Genomic DNA, 18,283 nt, shown 5'->3' on the forward strand with positions numbered 1-18,283 from the left:
GTATAATGCTCTTAAAAAAATATTTCAAATGCACTAGTCGACCATTTCTTTTCAAATATAGATTTTGATCTAGTTTGAAATATACATATTAAAACTCATAAACCAGGAAACCTTGCACATGATGCACTCAAAAAGACCTCCTATATATGAATAGTACCTATGTCAAAGTAGTAAAACTCATGCTCATATTCAACAGGCTATCACATATCAAACAGATAGTACTGTAGATTCACCTCAGAATGAGAATTTTGAAAAATTATTTTCCAATATATGTACTTCTTTGTAAATATGACAAGCTATCTCTTGAATACACAAACTGTGAGCTTTATGCACTATGGCAAGAAGCAGATACTGGCTACTAAACTTTTATCTTGAATACTGCAACAACTAATATATTAAATGTTAATGTAAGGATCTCTAGGAGATAGAAGTATCATATAGTATTTGCCAGTCACATTCTAAGGTGAGAAAAGCATTCTGCACCTGCTGTGCTGGACACTCCAGTTATACAGGACTGAACTATGTGGTGAAGAGTCATGCATAAGAGTAAGAACATAAAGGCTGCAAGGAAGCCTACACAAGAGTCCTGCTCTTCAAATTGGCTATCCCAAACGTTCAATAAAATTTCCTGCAAAAAGTACAACTCCATTCCTCGTCATCATAGTTAGAAAACATCCTAAATCATTTATGTAAAAATCTGCATCTTTGTTTTTTGGAAAATGAATGACCATGAAAATGGGTCTGCATAAATATATACCAACAGATATTATCATCGGACATGTGCATTTGTCATTATGCAGCATTTGTGCTTTTATTAACAACACTCTGCCAACATGTAAATATGATGTAAGTATTAATGATTATATATATATATATATATATATATATATATATATATATATATATATATATATATATATATATATATATATATATATATATATATATATATATATATATATATATATATATATATATATATATATATATATATATATATATATATATATATATATACTAGAACTATACTTTTGAGATAATTCTAATGAGCAATAAGCAATACAAGTGGTATGGAAACAATACAATACTGATGAAACTGGTACAGCCCAGTAGACTTTTATACTGAAGCTTCAACTGAGTCTTTCTGAGCATCAGTTTTGAGGATCCTTGTAGGTATATCACAGTGCCACACTTGACCACAAACATAGCCCTCACAGCTATATAGTATGTATCAATATACTTTTAATTACAAAATATTCACAAACTTTATGGATGTATAGAAATAGAGGATGGCAAGTAGCTTAATCCCATTATCATTCTAAATTCATATTCCAACACAGCAACCAGTTATTATACATATATATGAGTGTATCTTCAAATGACAGATGAGTAGTTTCCAGGAGTTTGTGTGCTATATGAAACCTGTGGTACAATGAGTGAAGCAATTCCGCATTTAAATGTTGATGCCAATAAAGACTTGCTTATGTATTCTTGAAAACTGAAACAACATTTGAAGTGATGCAGCAACAGACTGAAAACCTTTCAAACTCTATAAAGGAAAACTATTATCCAACTGACAATACTAAACAGACAGAACATTCCATTCCCTTCTGCAGCAAGAACCAGTGTCAGGCAATCTATTTCCCTGTCTGGTCATATAGAATGGAGAAGTAATTATGAACATTTTTTTTTCAAATTTCAACATGCCAACTTTGCTGTGTCAAGTTTTAACCTGTGTGGATCAACAGAGCACTTCAAGACAGTACAGCTGAGATCATACCACATCACATTGAACGACTTTGTGGCTTGCTAGAGCTCAGTCTACAACTGTGATATAGCATAGAATAATTATGTGTGAACTTATATCTCACAAAAAATTAATTGAACTTCCATACAACGGCAAAAATACTTAGTACTGTGTGATTTTTTTGTGAATAATGATTTGATATTACATGTCACATTTTATCTCAGTTTCCAGGAAAGGGATAAAGTGTCCAGTAATACAGAACATTCACTTCAGGTTGGACCTCCTCAGGTTCACATAATGTTTAACTCTCATCGTCGGGTGGTAGTGGCGTGCCAAGGGAGGTGGTGCTGCCATTGGTGGTTAGTGAAGCATCCAGTGGGGCAGATGTGATACAGGCAGGGTTGGAGAAGGTGGAAGGTGTTGGTGGTGGAGTCACTTTTGGTGAAATGTCTGAGGTGGTAGATTCTGATATAAAAGAATAAGCTGAGGATGTTGAAGGTTGCTTTGAATGTGATGATTGAATGATTGCCTCTATGGGATCATCTGTATTATGATTTTCAGCAGTAAAGGTGGTTGAGTTAACAATGGGCCTCAAAACTACAGTTGGACTAGAATCTTGAATAGAATTTGATTCTGAGCATACACCTGTAACAACTTCAGCAGCATGATCTTCCAGGGAATAGAAGGAATCTGGATCTGTTGGTGCACTGTTAGAGAGAGAGATGAATGATGCTCCTCTCGAATCACAATTAGATAAGGGTCTTTCTTCAGTACTGACCATGGAATTTTCATCAGATGGAATGAAACACTCTTTGCCTGCATCGGCAATGTCTGTAATAGAAGTACTATTCTCTGTGGCAGGCATGGAAGACACAGGAGGTGGAGAGGTTGGCACTTGAGGCTCTGTTGGAGGAGGTGGTGTACCTTCTGATGAGGTGTTCCCAGAGGAGGGTTCTTCCGAGGCAGTCACCCTGCTGGGCGTGGCTCGGGAGTGTGTGGGAGAGCCTCGAATAGAAGATGCTCCAGAGTTTGTAGGAGAACAGTATTTGGCACGAATGTGTAGGAAAGGTTCTGCAGACTTGAGGTTAAATACCGTCACCTGGAAAGTCATATAACTGGCATTAAAAACTTGTATATTCTATCACCATTCATTCTGTTATTGTATTCTGAACCTAAATTGTTCCCCTTGCTATTTCAGAGATCATTCTTTCACTCTTACTTAACATGCCAAGGCTTCCATACATTTCATTACTCAAGCAACTCATTCTGTTCCCACCACTAAAACCCTTCACATAATCATTCCATCATTTTGGACAATACAGCTTTAGCATTTATTCTACATTACTTTCATTTATAAACATCGACACTGTTATGCTATCCAATGGTTAGTTCCAATAACAGCTTGCAATTGCATCTCTCCATATCGTGATATTGAACTGGATCTCTTCATCCACCATGACAATAAATTACTTTAAGAAGATGGTAATGGAATGCTTTGAGCAATTAGTTTGCCCAGTATAGTTATAGAAGCTATTTCTTTCAGAAATTGATTGTTTATTTTCCTCCAGCACTAAATACAATAAGAAACTATAATATGTTTAGAATGTTTTTGTGCATAACTTTAATTTTCTGCAATTAGTAAAGTGTTTTCTGTGAAGATCAATTTATTTTCACTTTAGTATTTTTTTCACTCCAACTCTACCAACATTGATTTTCATTTCTTATTTCCACCATTAACAATCTAAACAAGTAAGGGAATGTCACATTCTTTACTCAAATACCCATGTATCTATTCTGAGCCTTTCATTCACTTATTAGATCATATATATTTATCTTGTTTACATGTTTTTCCTGTACTTAGTTACTTTCTATCCACTTTGGCCACCTTAGTTACTTTCTATCCATTTTAGCCACCTTCAGTAAACCTGATTTTTTTATCAGTCTTTTCATACTTTCATATCTGTTCCTTTCTTTTAGTCTTTTGATTCAATTTCTAATATGTAAAGTCATTTATAAACCAATCTTCTTCATTTTGTATATTTTGCACTATCGTAGCTTTATTCATCCTTCCATGCAAGATCTAATCACACTTACAGCATAATTGCATAGGTACCTCCTTAATTCTTAATTTTTGTAATTTTTTCTTTGTCATTTGTAATAGTAATCCCCAATGCTCAGTCTTGAAGCACCACACTCTGTTAATAAATTTACTTTTCAATTGCATCCAGTCAACTGCAATCAACTGCAATCTTTCTTTTGCAGGTTGTTGTCTCATTCATGCTTGATACTTTTCACACTCAGAATTTTCTCTTGCCCTTATTCCACCTTTTTCATCCATCCTCCCTTACAGCCTTTCACAATACTCATTTACATAACAGTCTACTTCTTTCTTCATACTGTAATAACCTCAAAGTATTCTAATAATCCCTTAACAGCAATTTTCAGTCTCAGAATTCTTTCACATCATCTCTACTTTTCATCCTATTTCTCTCTCCTTTCTGTCATTCTCAATGCTACATTCTTTCAGCCTCTTCACATATCTTAGATTTTAACCGAAGTTTTCCCTGCACTACTTCAATACATTTTGCTTTTTTATCTTTCTTGAATTCTACATATGCTGTATACTGGTTTTCCCTGTACTTGCTCAAGAATATTCTCCAAAATAGGCCTCATATACATCTCCTTATTTAAATAAATTCTCTTCTACCTCCATCAGTCACCATGCACTTCCTTTCAGTTTCTATTTTCATGCTATCTACTTGTCAAAAAAGTTCCTAGAACGTTACGGTAAATTCCTTAAAACATACCTTTAACATTTTCATCCTTTACAATCTCCTATATGGCATTCGCATCTTTGGTGACTTCTTTTGTTAAGTACATTGGGAAAAAAAAGGAAAAGGAAATATCACTCGAGTTTTCGGTCAAGTGCGAGAATAGAACAGGTTATTTTACTTTAATTCCTAGATTTGAGTTAACATTGTAGTTACCTATGATAAATAAATTGATATCTATTTCATTTTAATGAAGAGGGAGGACATTCAAAAGTATAGGTTTTCTATTATTGTCACATGGAAATTATAATCCACCACAATAAAAAGCAGGAAACGAGTTAGTGTGCACACAAACATATTATTTTTAGCACAGTTAATGTGAAGAATGAAGAAACTGGTGAACAATACCTGTAACTTCTTTTTTGCAAAGTAGATATGTATTTGATTTACACAATGTTATGTTGTAAAAAAAATAAAATGAAAGGCAATTCTGTACCTGGGTGAAGTAGAGCAGTCCCGAGCAGATAATGGAAATTATATATGCATGCCAATGTACACTGTATCACGATGAGATTTCCCTTAAAGAATGGTTGTCAAGACAAGAAAATCATATCTTGTCTCACAGTGGTAAGAAAAACACAGCAACATAATGTAGATAGACATGGTGCAATCACTGAGTACGATGCAATCCGCTGTGCCACTCCTGCACAGTTGATGGAAAGCTAATACCATATCAAAAATGTATTGCTGAATCATCTGCTTAGGACTGCAGTGTGTAATTTTGAATTTCACACATGTATATTAAAGATTCTATTTACCATAATTTTCCACAAATAATATTTTAAAGAAAGCATCAGACAGAATACCATTTTGACTAGATATTTGAAACCCTTACCTTACTGGAAAAATATGCTTTGTTATCATATATAGATAATGAAGGCAATTATAGGAATGAATTTAGGATAAGTTCAGCTAAATTTTACAGGCACTGGTAGCAAGGCTAGGTGTTAAAATGATAGACATCTCATCTACTTATTCCTTTTGTGAAGTTGATGCCATGTTTAGCAACAACTTAAGAAAAATCACCCATCCAGCCAGTAATTCTGTCTGTAGTAACTGCATCTAAATAAATGTTAATCTTTATGTACATATATACATGCATCCAATATATAGCACTAAAGAATACATCCATAATTACAAGTAGCAAGCCTTCACATGACTGAATACTATTATCACATCATTTATGAAAGGGCAGCACAAACTGAAGCCCACATTCCCTTGCAATATGATATTGGTGCCGATTGTAGGATGAGACCTTCATTACTGGACTTTACTTGTATGAATGACTTGAATGGAGGAGATCAACCAGCTGACAGTTTCTGTAATTTTGTTTACAAGCTACACCAGGTGTTTGTCCTCATTATGCAAGAAAAAAATGCTGTTATGTGAATAGTGGTGGTTTTGCAATTGGTTGGTTAGGTAGGCTGATGGACTCACACTAGGGGACAGTGGATGCAAATGTTTTCTGCTTTCCTCACACTGCACACACCTTGCATTTTTTTTTTTTTTTTGTTGACAATACCTTTTCATATCATATTTTACAGTTCATTTTTATTAATGTGTTTTACTGTTGCTTTAATGGTTTTTTTTTTTTATGAAATAGTGCTGGTATAAGTATTTTGAAGACCCAATAATTCATCATAAAATATAACCCCTATAATTAATAGAATGACAGTGTCAAAATATGCAAATTCTCATTTGTGAGCTTTCTGCAGATAATAACCTTCGCATATAACAAATACCAGGTGCATTGGCAACATAGTTTTTGTGCTTGGTGTGAGATAAGCAAGTGTGACACTGGAAAGGAAGAAAGTAGATTCACTAGTTAATTGAAGGAATCAGCTGGGAAGAGTTAGAGAGGTGTTTAAGAAGGCAGAATTATGATAAGGCAGGAGGCCCAGGTAATAAATGTGCCTTTTGATTTTTACAAGAATGATGGCGATTTGATGATGGTGCTAAGAAAATGGAATGAGTGTTGAGAAAATCTGTTAAATAAGGGAAGATGCAAGAGTAAGAATGAGTTGGAAGAATTACAGACTGATTAGTTACATTAATTAATATAGTAGATAAAATTTTTAGTGCAATGTTGTATGAGAGATATAATGTAAATGTATTGAGAAGCTGGAGCATTAGGTGAAAAACAATGATGACAGGTTCCTGATGAGTCTTGGAAAGAGGGAGGATGCTGTGTAACGATCCAATCTGTATGTAATACTCCTTGAAGATTTTTTAAACTCCTCTTAGATTCATATTCAAACTCTGTATGTGTGACTTGCTTATATCAGTGATAGGTGGCAGGTCGGTTCCTTCCCTTGAGGAGGAGGACCGCACGCACGTCCGCCATTACCAGCCTGACTTCCCTACCAGCCACATTTATGTTCTGGTCGTTTACCGAGCCAATATCAACCCTCTCATCAGAGGGTTCCAGTGTCAGTGATTCATCACCCACGTACCAGTTGTCTAAGTTAGAAATAGTTTAGGGTGTCTGGTTGGCAGAGGTCAATTTCACCCCACTCCAGAGGGAGACACTGACAGGGTAAAGTCGGTGTGCCATAGGATGTGTGGCACTGTTTATGTAGAGTAGGAAGTTATGTGTGTGAATATGGGTGCCATGGGCTCAGTGGAGTTGTCTCTTGGACAAGTGTATTGTGTTCAAATATATGTGATAACACCAGCAAGCAGCTTTCCATTTGTTTCCCTGTCCCTGAGTTGGCCCTGTGGGATACCACTTCACCAACTGTATCTTCACCACTGCTAGCCTCTGTGCCTCAGACTGCTCTCTACTGTTAGCACCTTGTGTAGTGGCTCAGACCACAACAACTGTGCTTATCATATAAGATTAGCTATCTGTATCTGGGGTGTGGTTCAGCAGTGACACACAAATGAATTTTGTATTGAGATTACATGAACCATCAAATGAATTGGTCATATTTTGAGTCACCAACATGCTGTACAACATGGCAACAAGTGCAGAATATTCCATGCTGCCATGATGTTCTCTCTCCTTTGACTCATGCACCACTCCAAGAAGCAAGTTGTGCAATATAAAATAGTGGTGAAATGTTTGCCAGGAGTTGGGAAATGTACAAATTCGGAGCTTTGTCTGGTAGAAGCTTGAATCTCACCTATGCAGGATATAATTACAAGGAAGAGATGCAATTTTATAGAATCCAAACTGCATCAAATGATAAAGATGAGCCTTTGCACATGGTACATGAAATGTGTAGAACAAATACTTCAAGCTATAGATTCCTTTCACAATGTAATCATAATGTAAAGGCACTACATGAAACCATTAGTACCATTAGGAATAAGCCTCTTCTAAAGGTTTTTGAGTGGCTGTGTCCTAGTGTGTGTGTGTGTGTGTGTGTGTGTGTGTGTGTGTGTGTGTGTGTGTGTGTGTGTGTTTACCTATTTGTGTATTACAGGGCCCGAGCTAAGCTCTCTGTGTCCTGTCTCCTTGTCCACTCCTGTCATATCTCTCTCATCTGATTGACACACACCGCGTCAACGACATCACTGCTCAGTTTATTCCACTTATCAATACTACGATGCGGGAAACTGTACTTTCTCACGTCATTTAGACAGATGTCCTTTATTAATTTTTTTTCCATGTCCTCGGAGGTAATTACTTGCGGTCACCTTTATCAATTCTCTGTCCAGTATGTCAATTTTGTTCACCAATTTATACATAGTTATCATGTCTCCTCTTGTTCTTCTCTCTCCTAATGTGGTCAGCCCCAGCTTCCTCAGTCTTTCCTCATAGTCTAACTCCCTGAGTCCTGGTACCATCCTTGTTGCCAGCCTCTGTACCCTTTCCACCTTCTTCACATTTTTCTTCATATGCGGTGACCAGACACAAGCTGCATATTCTAACTCGGGTCTTATTAAGGTGCATAATATCTTCTTCATCATTCCTTCATCTAGGTAGTGGAATGCAAGGCCAATATTTTGAAGCATGTTATATGTTTTCCCAAATATCTTGTTAATGTGTTTCTCCGGTGACAAAGTGTTTTGCACAGTTACTCCTAAGTCTTTCTCCTCATTGGTCTCTTTAATTTTCTCATCACCCAGTCTGTAATCCCTGTTTGGTCTGTATCTACTTCTTCCCATTTTCATAACATGGCTCTTGTTTATATTAAATTCCATCTGCCACTCTTTACTCCACTCATATATTTTATCAAGATCTTCCTGTAACTTGTTACAATCTTCCACATTCTTTACTCTCCTCATAATTTTAGTATCGTCCGCAAACATATTCATGTAACTGTCAATTCCTACTGGCATATCATTAACATAAATCAAAAACATGATGGGACCAAGCACTGACCCTTGTGGAACTCCACTGGTTACCTTCTTCCACTCGGACTTCCTTCCTCTCACCACTGTTCTCATTTCTCTTCCCACTAAGTAATTTTCCATCCATTTTGCTAGTTTATCATTTACTCCTCCAATCTTCTTTAGTTTCCACATCAGTCTATTGTGTGGTACTTTATCAAAGGCCTTTCTCAAGTCCAGGTAGATAGCATCCACCCATCCCTCTCTATGTTGTAGTATGTCAGTCACTCTTGAATAAAAACATAATAAATTGGATACACGATCTTCCTTTTCTGAAACCAAACTGCCTTTCACTCAGAATGTTTTCACTTTCTAGATACTCACTCCACTTAGCTTTAATTACTTCTTCACATACCTTGCACAATATACTAGTCAACGATACTGGTCTATAATTTAATGGTTCCATTCTACTACCATTCTTATATATAGGCACAATGTCAGCTCTTTTCCACTCTTTCGGGACTATTCCTGTTCGTATGGAGGTTTCCACAATATCAAATACGGGGTTCAACAATTGATCCTTACATTCTTTTAGCAACCTCCCAGATATGCCATCAGGCCCCATTGATTTATTAATATCCAAATTGCTTATAATTTTCCTTACATCTTCCTTAGTAACCATGATGTCCTGCATTTGCTTTATTTCCGTAGGCCTTCCTCCCATAAAATGCTCCTCCTTTGTAAACACTTTGCAAAAGTTGTCGTTCAAAATTTCAGCTATATCTCTAGCATCCTCATATACTTCTTCCCAATTTTTTACCTTTTCTATTGCCTCCCTTTTATTTAGTTTTCCATTTATGAATTTGTAAAACATTTTAGGGTCACTATCACAGTTTTCCACCACCCTCTGTTCATATTCCTTCTGTGCTGTTCTCCTTACTTCAACATATCTATTCCTTGCTGTTTTGTAAACTTCTCTTGATAATACATCACTGTTTTTCTTAAGTTTCTTCCATGCCTTTTCTTTGTTCTTTTTTGCTTCTTCACAATTTCTATTAAACCACTGTTTATTATTTAAAGTCCTCTTTCTGTGATATGGCACAAACTTTTCACAGCAGAGTTATATAAATCCATAAATTTATCGTATTTCAATTGCATATCCCTTTCCTGGTATACCACGGACCAGTCAATTTCATTAAAGAACTCCCTTATATGGTTATAATTTGCCCTAGTATAATTTAATTTTTCCTCCCTGTGTTCCACAATCTTATCTGTGCTTAATTCCATATCCAGCTCAAAGCTTAGGACATCATGATCGCTTTTCCCAAGGGACATTCATGTTCAATTTCCTCTTTTAGAGATGCCCTGGTAAATACCAAATCCAACCTTGCTGCAACATCTTGTCCCCTGCACCTTGTTGGTGATCTCACCCACTGTGTCATCAAGTTATTTGTTGCTACCTTTAACAATTCCTCTGCCCACTCACCACCGTTCACCACTTCGTAGTCTTCCCACACTATTTCTTTACAATTAAAGTCCCACTATCATCACTCTATCCTTTCTGATGAGTTCTTGCTTCATTCTGTCTAGAGTATTTCTCATCACCATTTGATACTGTTCATATTCCCAAGCACTGGTTCTGGGTGGTATGTATACTGTTATAATATTAATGTCCCTCTTACCATCTGTTATAAGCATACTTATCACTTCTTCATTTCCCTTACTATAGTTCACCTCCTTCACTATCAGATCTTCCTTAGTAAGAACCATTATACCACCACCTCCTTTATTTTTTCTATCATTTCTCCATACTCTGTAGTGTTTGACATCAAACCAATCTAACTTTATTTCGGGCCTTAGCTTTGTTTCCACCACACACATTATGTCTGGTTCATTGTTTCTTAGGTAATCCATACATTCTAGTCTCTTAGATAGAAATCCATCTATATTCGTGTAAGTCACCTGAATTCCATTCCTAGTCTCTTTCTTCCATGTTTCTGTCAGTGTAATGTCTATTCCGTCTGTTTTATCCACCACTTCTTCAGCCTCCCATTTCTCATCCTCCTCGCTTCTTACGTCATTCCTCTCCCTCACCTCAGTTACAAGCTCTTTCATTTTCATCCGTTCTCCCTGTGACATATTTCTTCTTATGTAAATTGTTTTGGTCTCCTCAGAGTCCTTAAGTTTTCAAGCCCTCCTCAACAAGGCCTCAGCTGCCACCTGAGATTTTAATTTCAATTTCAATGGTCTACTTTTACCTTCCTCAAAAGCTCCTAGTCTAACATTTTCTTCTACCTCAGCATATAGGCACTCTTCCTCTTCTGATATCTTATTCAGTAAAGACTTAATCCTGTCATTTTCCTTATCTCTCCTATCTTGCCAGTTCCTGTTTGTTTCCTCCCTCAATCCTGTTATGATCATGCATTTTTTTTTTTTTTCAGCAATATCTCTTACTACATACTCATTTTCCTTTAATGCCTTTACCATTTCACTCTGTGTAATCACTTTATTTTCTTCTTCCTGCTTTTTCACTATCTCCCTAAAGGACTTTTGTACTTCCTGATATTCTTGCTTCACTTCTTTCGTCTTAGCATTTATTAGGTTAAGGTATTCCTCCTTCCCCAGGTCCCCTTCAGATATTTTCTTCTCCATTTCGAGGAGTTTAGCCTTCATCTCGTCACACTTTGTGTGTGTGTGTGTGTGTGTGTGTGTGTGTGTGTGTGTGTGTGTGTGTGTGTGTGTGTGTGTGTGTGTGTGTATTTACCTAATTGTATTTACCTAATTGTAACATACGGGAAAAGAGCTATGCTCGTGTTGTCCCGCCTCCATATCTATTAATGTCCAGCTTTTTCTTAAAATCATGAATATTCCTTGCGTTGACCACTTCCACGTCTAAACTATTCCATGCTTCCACCCTTCTATGAGGGAAGCTATATTTTTCACATCTCTCCTATAAGTGGCCATTTTAGTTTTTTCCCATGCCCTCTCGACATTCTTCCATTCCACATACACAGATCTTCCCTATCCATTTTTCCATGCCAATCATCACTCTGTATATTGCTATCAGGTCTCCCTTTCTCTTCTGTTTTCCAGGGTTGGAAGTTGCATTCTTTTCAGTCTGTCTTCATAAGTCAAATCTCTTAAGTCAGGCACCATTTTTGTTGCAGCCCTCTGTACTTTCTCTAGTTTCCTTATGTGTTTCTTTAAGTTCGAGCCCACTGTATTGTTGCATATTCAAGCCTCGGTCTTATCATTGCAGTAATTATTTTCTTCATCATTTCTTCATCTAAATATACGAACGCCACTCTTATGTTCCTCAATAAGTTCAATACTTCTCCAATTATTTTGTTTATATGTCTCTCTGGCGATAGGTCATTGGTAATTGTCACCCCAAGGTCTTTTTCTTCATGACTGGTTTTATGTCTTCATTTCCTATCTTGTACATACTCCTGATTCTTCTTTCACTCTTGCCAAACTCTATTTTCTTGCATTTTGTCGTGTTGAACTCCATTTGCCATGTACAGCTCCATTTCCATATTCTGTCCAAGTCTTCCTGGAGTAGTTCGCAATCTTTGTCACATCTCACTTTTCTTAACAATTTTGCATCGTCTGCAAATAGGCTCACATAACTGGACACCCCATCCACCATGTCATTTATGTAGACCGCGAACATTACTGGTGCCAACACTGATCCCTGTGGAACTCCACTCTCCACCAATCCCCATTCTGATGGTCTGTCCTTAATTATTGTTCTCATTTCTCTTCCTACCAAAAGTCTTCCATCCATTTTAGTAAACTGCCATGCACTCCTCCTACCATTTCAAGTTTCCAGATCAGTCTCTGGTGTGGTACCTTATCAAAGGCCTTTTTTAAATCCAGATATATTCCATCAGCCCAACCATCTCTTTCCTGTATTACATCTATCACCCTCGAATAGTAACATATCAGGTTTGTTGTGCATGAACGCCCTTTTCTAAAACCAAATTGACACTCACAAAGTATGTCATTTTTCTCCAAGAAGTCTGTCCATCTATTCTTCACCACCCTCTCACACATCTTAGCTACCACACTTGTAAGTGACACTGGTCTATAGTTCAATGGGTCTCTCTTGTTACCTGATTTATAGATTGGGACAATGTTAGCTCTTTTCCAGTCTTGGGGCACTACACCTTCCCTTAATGAGGCATCAATTACTTCACAAACTTTTTCTGCCAATTGCTCCTGCATTCTCTTAAAATCCATCCTGATACCCCATCAGGTCCCACAGCTTTTCTCACTTCTAAACTCCCCATCATGTTCTTGATCTCCTCCACAGTTACTTGAAACTCCTTCATAATCCCTTTCTGTTCCATTACCAGTGGTTTGTCAAAAGCAGTCTCCTTTGTGAATACCTTCCGAAAGCATCCATTCATAGCCTCTGCCATTTCCTGGGATCTTCACTGCATACTCCATTTACTTCTAAACTTTCAATACTTTCTCTATTTTTGATGTTGTTGTTCACATGTCTGTAAAAAAGCCTTGGTTGGTCTTTACATTTATCAATTATATCCTTTTCTTGTTTCTTTCTTTCTTCTCTTCTAATCAACACATATTCATTTCTTGCTCTTTTGTAACTTTCCCACTGCTTAATCCGTCTTTTCCTTCTCCACCTCTTCCATGCATCCTCTTTTCTTGTTCTAGCCTTTTCACATCTATCGTGTGTGTGTGTGTGTGTGTGTGTGTGTGACAAAAACACATAGCCAGTGGTTGGATGGGTGTTTACTTGTAGGTCACAGTTAAACATCACATCAATGTCACAAAAGGTGGAGTGGGTGTGGTATCTGTCATGATGACAACTAATTTCACTACCAGTCTCTAAATTTTAATAATTTTTGTCCCTAAATTTTCTGTTATAATTACCTTCATTATCTACATTTGATATCTAAGCACATTTTTGTCAATTAGGTGGGATCTGAAACATCCACTTAGACCAAAATAGTATCCCTGTCTGATACTTTGTGAAGATTTTATTTGCAAAAGGTGACAGGACATATGCCACCTCAAACCTTTGATAGAATAATCTCTATTGAATCTGGATATATTATCTTAAATTTTAACAAATCAAAATTATGAACCTGTTGTATAGAAATAAAAAAAAATATGGAGACGTGAAAACCTACAATCTATGACAGTAGTAGTAATGCATAATGCCCAAATAAAAGTATTACATATGTTTATTGAGCAAATTTTAACAAAATGAGAAATGATTACTCAGCCTGTATTACTTTTCCTACACATTAGCCAACCTCACAGTGCAGAAGTTTTTTTTTCTGATCTTCACAAAGCATCTTATGTATTCCTGATACTATATGAAAACATGCTTCAAAGTTGTTATGAACTGGAATTGTAAAAACGAGCATACTCCAAACAGTTCATCAACTTCACAAAACTGTATCGTATATAACCCTTGGCAAGTTGGCATTAAAGTTAAATTTTCTTCATTTTTTATGTGCTGTACTGGTGAGAGAAAAATCAACATATATTTAATGGTAAGCTTCCATTTGGTGGCATGGGCTGACCTATAAGAATGTGGAAATGGCCTTTGAAACTGATGATGATGATGATAAAGATGATCAATGTTGATGATGATGATGATGAAGATGATAATGATGATAACAATAACAATATAGCTTTAAAACTAGTTCTACACTAAAAGGATGATGGACTGATGCATGAGTAAACCTAACTTGCCTGTTTAGGGTCATGGCGAAGAAGGTAGTGTTCGAGGGTGTCCCAGCCGCCCCCGACTCTTACCATGACGTGTTTCCCTTTCAGCAGCTACAGAGGAACAGAAAGGAAGAATTAACAAAGTGAACAGTGTGGTATATTCAAGTGTAAAACTTTTATGTTACTTTTGTACATTTAGTACCTGGACTGGATTTCTTTTGTGATATTTTACATCCAATCTTTATTATAAACCATACTTGTAACTTGTGTGATAAGGATAGCAAAATACTGATGGTTCATATACAAATATCAGATATTAAGATAGAGAGGTATTATTGTGTTACTTTGATGCAGTATTACATGCACACATCTATGACATACAGTGTGACAGATTAGCATGCTGGTAACTACTGACAGTAACATCAAAGGTACCTTTCATGCCACCACAGGAATGAGAAATAAAATTGATTTCAAAGATTTACATTAAAGAGAAAAGAAACTAAAAATAAAACCAAACAAAACTAGTGGTGTTTACATAGGGCTCTAGGGAAGTGGTGACCATTGCAGGTGCAACTGGGATTCGGCAGTTCTGTTTAGAAAACAAAATACATCAACTGCTATTCTAGAAACCTAATGTAAAAAAACTTTATCAGATTGTTGCAGTTATAAGAATTTCAAGATAAGACAACAAAGAAAAAAAAAAATACTTCCATGACTAGCCAGTAAAAACTGTGCTTTGATTTGTCTGAATTATGATTTATCAGATCTTAATTCACTAGGTCACAATTAGGATTTGCACAACTGCAGATGGGTTCTGTGCACACATAGGTCTCAAAGTATTGTATGTATTGAGCTGTACTCTCAGGAAATACTTGGTTGAATCAAAATAATTCTCTGCTGAACAATTGTATTAAGGTTGCAGGAACTTCTTTGGCATACAGAGGGTCTGTGGGTTCTGTGCTATTCATGTTCTGTCAATTATGAATACACTGATCCTTAAATTCTCCAATTGTGACATTCTTGCACATTTCTTACAAGTTTTGCACCAATTTCACTCCCAGTATCAAGTGTTGGACACATTCCCAGAATCCATGTCTCTATCTTCCTATCACCTTGCAGTCTCCACAAATGTCCATCTTTATCCTAAGCCTTTCACAGTGCCTTAGTTACAAAAGATGTGCCTTTTTTTTTTTTGTTTCCCTTAGGAACCAGAACAAAGAAATATCCTTAGCTACAATATTATTTATATTGTAAGTTTCTTAGTACAGTAAACCCTTCTTAAGCTGGATATCAGTTTCATGTTGATGGGCTGCTAGGTAGCAGCAATCAATGTAAAATAGAGCGATGGCAAATGCAGTTTAGCATTAACTAATGCAAAGTACTAAGCATAGGTTGAGGAAATCCTCACAATAAGTAAACAATAAACAACAAAGCCCTGGTAGGTTCAGGATATGAGAAAGATTTAGGAGATATTGTTAGCTCTGACCTTGATGCAAGAAAACAATGCATAGAGGCTAGAAATAAGGCAAATAGAGTAGCCTACTAGGATTAATTTTCAGGAGTGTTAAAAGCAGAACTCTCAAAGTAATATTAAAGTTATATTTTATCGATGGTCAAACCACATCTAGATTATGCTGTGCTCTTATTGTCTTCATATTATAGGAAGGATATAGGTATTAGAGTCATTGCAAAGGAGAATGACTAAAAAAATACAGGGAATGAGGGATATTCCTTATGAAGTGAGAATACTGTTAAAATTGCACTTCTTAGAGAGATGTATGAGACTTGATAGAAGTCTTTAAGTGGTATAGGAGTTATAACAAAGGGTTATGTACAAGGTTCTGAGGATTTATAGCCAGGATAGAACCAGAAATAGTGGGTTCAAGCTTGAGAGGTTTTGGTTTAAGAGAGAGATGGGAAGGAAGTGGTTCTCTACTAGAGTTGTTGATGAATGGAAGGCACTTGGTAATTAGGTTGTTTGTGTTAAGTCATTGGGAGCTTTAAAAGATTAGATGGATATATGGACGGGGATAGGTAGGTATGTTCATACAGGGTCTGCCATGTGTATGCCTAATGGACTCTTGTAGCTTTCCTCATTTTTTTACATTCTATCTCAAGTGCACTGGTAGACATTGTTTGTCATTTGATTGAGTAATTTAAATCCCCTTGGCTTATATACTGGTTTAAATAAACCTGTATAAAATATTTCTTCTCATTTAATCTCATTTAAGGTGTCTGAGTTGTTCAAGACACAAAATTGGTGCATGTGCCATGGCACTACAGCACCAAGATCAGCTCTTAACCAGCTTGCTTGGCAAGTGCATAGCAGTGTCTCCCTCAGCTTTTGCTTACTGTGTAGCCCTTACTATTGCCTTTGTAGTTCTGCCATGTGTGTGTGTGTGTGTGTGTGTGTGTGTGTGTGTGTGTGTGTGTGTGTGTGTGTGTGTGTGTGTGTGTGTGTGTGTGTGTGTGTGTGTGTGTTTGTATTTACCTAGTTGTAGTTTTACAGGGCCTGGGCTTTACGCTTGTGTGGCCCCATCTCCATATCTACACTTATCCAATTTTTCGTTAAAACTATGTACACTCGTTGCTGACACCACTTCTTCACTCAAGCTGTTCCACGTCTCAACACATCTTTGCAGGAAACTATATTTTTTAATATCTCTTAGACATATTCCCTTCCTCAGCTTTTTACTATGCAATCTTGTGCTTCGAATGTCATATTCTTCTCTCAGGATCAGTTTCTCATTATCCACTTGGTCCATTCTGTTGATCAATTTATAAACTTGTATCAGATCTCCTCTCTCCCTTCTCTGTTCAAGGGTTGGTAGATCCATAGCCTTTAATCTCTCCTCATATGTCATCCCTTCAAATTCTGGAACCATTCTTGTAGCCATTTTTTGTAGTCTCTCCAGCTTCCTTATGTGTTTCTTTTTATGGGGGGTCCACACAACTCCTGCATATTCCAATCTGTGTGTGTGTGTGTGTGTGTGTGTGTGTGTGTGTGTGTGTGTGTGTGTGTGTGTGTGTGTGTGTGTGTGTGTGTGTGTGTGTGTGTGTGTAATTCACTGTTTGATCTGCTGCAGTCTCTGACGAGACAGCCAGACGTTACCCTACGGAACGAGCTCAGAGCTCATTGTTTCCGATCTTCGGATAGGTTTGAGACCAGGCACACACCACACACCGGGACAACAAGGTCACAACTCCTCGATTTACATCCCGTACCTACTCACTGCTAGGTGAACAGGGGCTACACGTGAAGGGAGACACACCCAATGTGTGTGTGTGTGTGTGTGTGTGTGTGTGTGTGTGTGTGTGTGTGTGTGTGTGTGTGTGTGTGTATACACACACACACGTGCACACATGCCATGAGTGTAGTATTTATGTATGTAATACATTACACAGACCATTTCAACTGTGAGTGGTAGCAGATGTGCAATGTGAGGAAAGGAAAAAAGAAATATCACTTGGATAACTCAGATTGGTCTTCTCTCCAAATTGGTGTAATTTATGTGGGGTTTACTGTACAAGAGCTTTCTCTGATAGCTTTCATCCTCCTTCCCCCACCTAAAAAAAAAAAAAAAAAAAAAAAAACCACAAATCCTCTATATGCATTTGTAATCATGGGCAAACTTGTAAGATTTTTTGTATGAAATCCTGCAATTGTGTAAATCCAAAAATTCTTTGAAATAACACATTGTTTTTTAATTTGTACAGTAAA

The 18,283-nt window shown here is 36.9% G+C and overlaps 1 protein-coding gene across 7 annotated transcripts in view; it reads right to left on the reverse strand.

The window, feature by feature from the left end:
- Nucleotides 1-1,021: 1,021 nt before the first annotated feature.
- LOC123519867 (GAS2-like protein 3) overlaps nt 1,022-18,283 on the reverse strand; it is a 217,239-nt gene continuing 199,977 nt past the window's right edge. For 6 of the 7 annotated variants that reach the window (XM_045281466.1, XM_045281462.1, XM_045281464.1 and 3 more), the window contains 3 exons: nt 15,098-15,151; nt 14,587-14,673; nt 1,022-2,846 (listed from right to left, as the gene is read on the reverse strand). In XM_045281466.1, the coding sequence (XP_045137401.1) occupies nt 2,049-2,846; nt 14,587-14,673; nt 15,098-15,151 (939 nt within the window). In that variant the 3' untranslated portion in view covers nt 1,022-2,048. The remainder of the gene's footprint in view (nt 2,847-14,586; nt 14,674-15,097; nt 15,152-18,283) is intronic. The other variant, XM_045281467.1, reaches the window with a different exon arrangement.

This window comes from Portunus trituberculatus, chromosome 46 (assembly GCF_017591435.1).
Source record: "Portunus trituberculatus isolate SZX2019 chromosome 46, ASM1759143v1, whole genome shotgun sequence".
Classification (NCBI taxonomy): Eukaryota; Metazoa; Arthropoda; class Malacostraca; order Decapoda; family Portunidae; genus Portunus; species Portunus trituberculatus.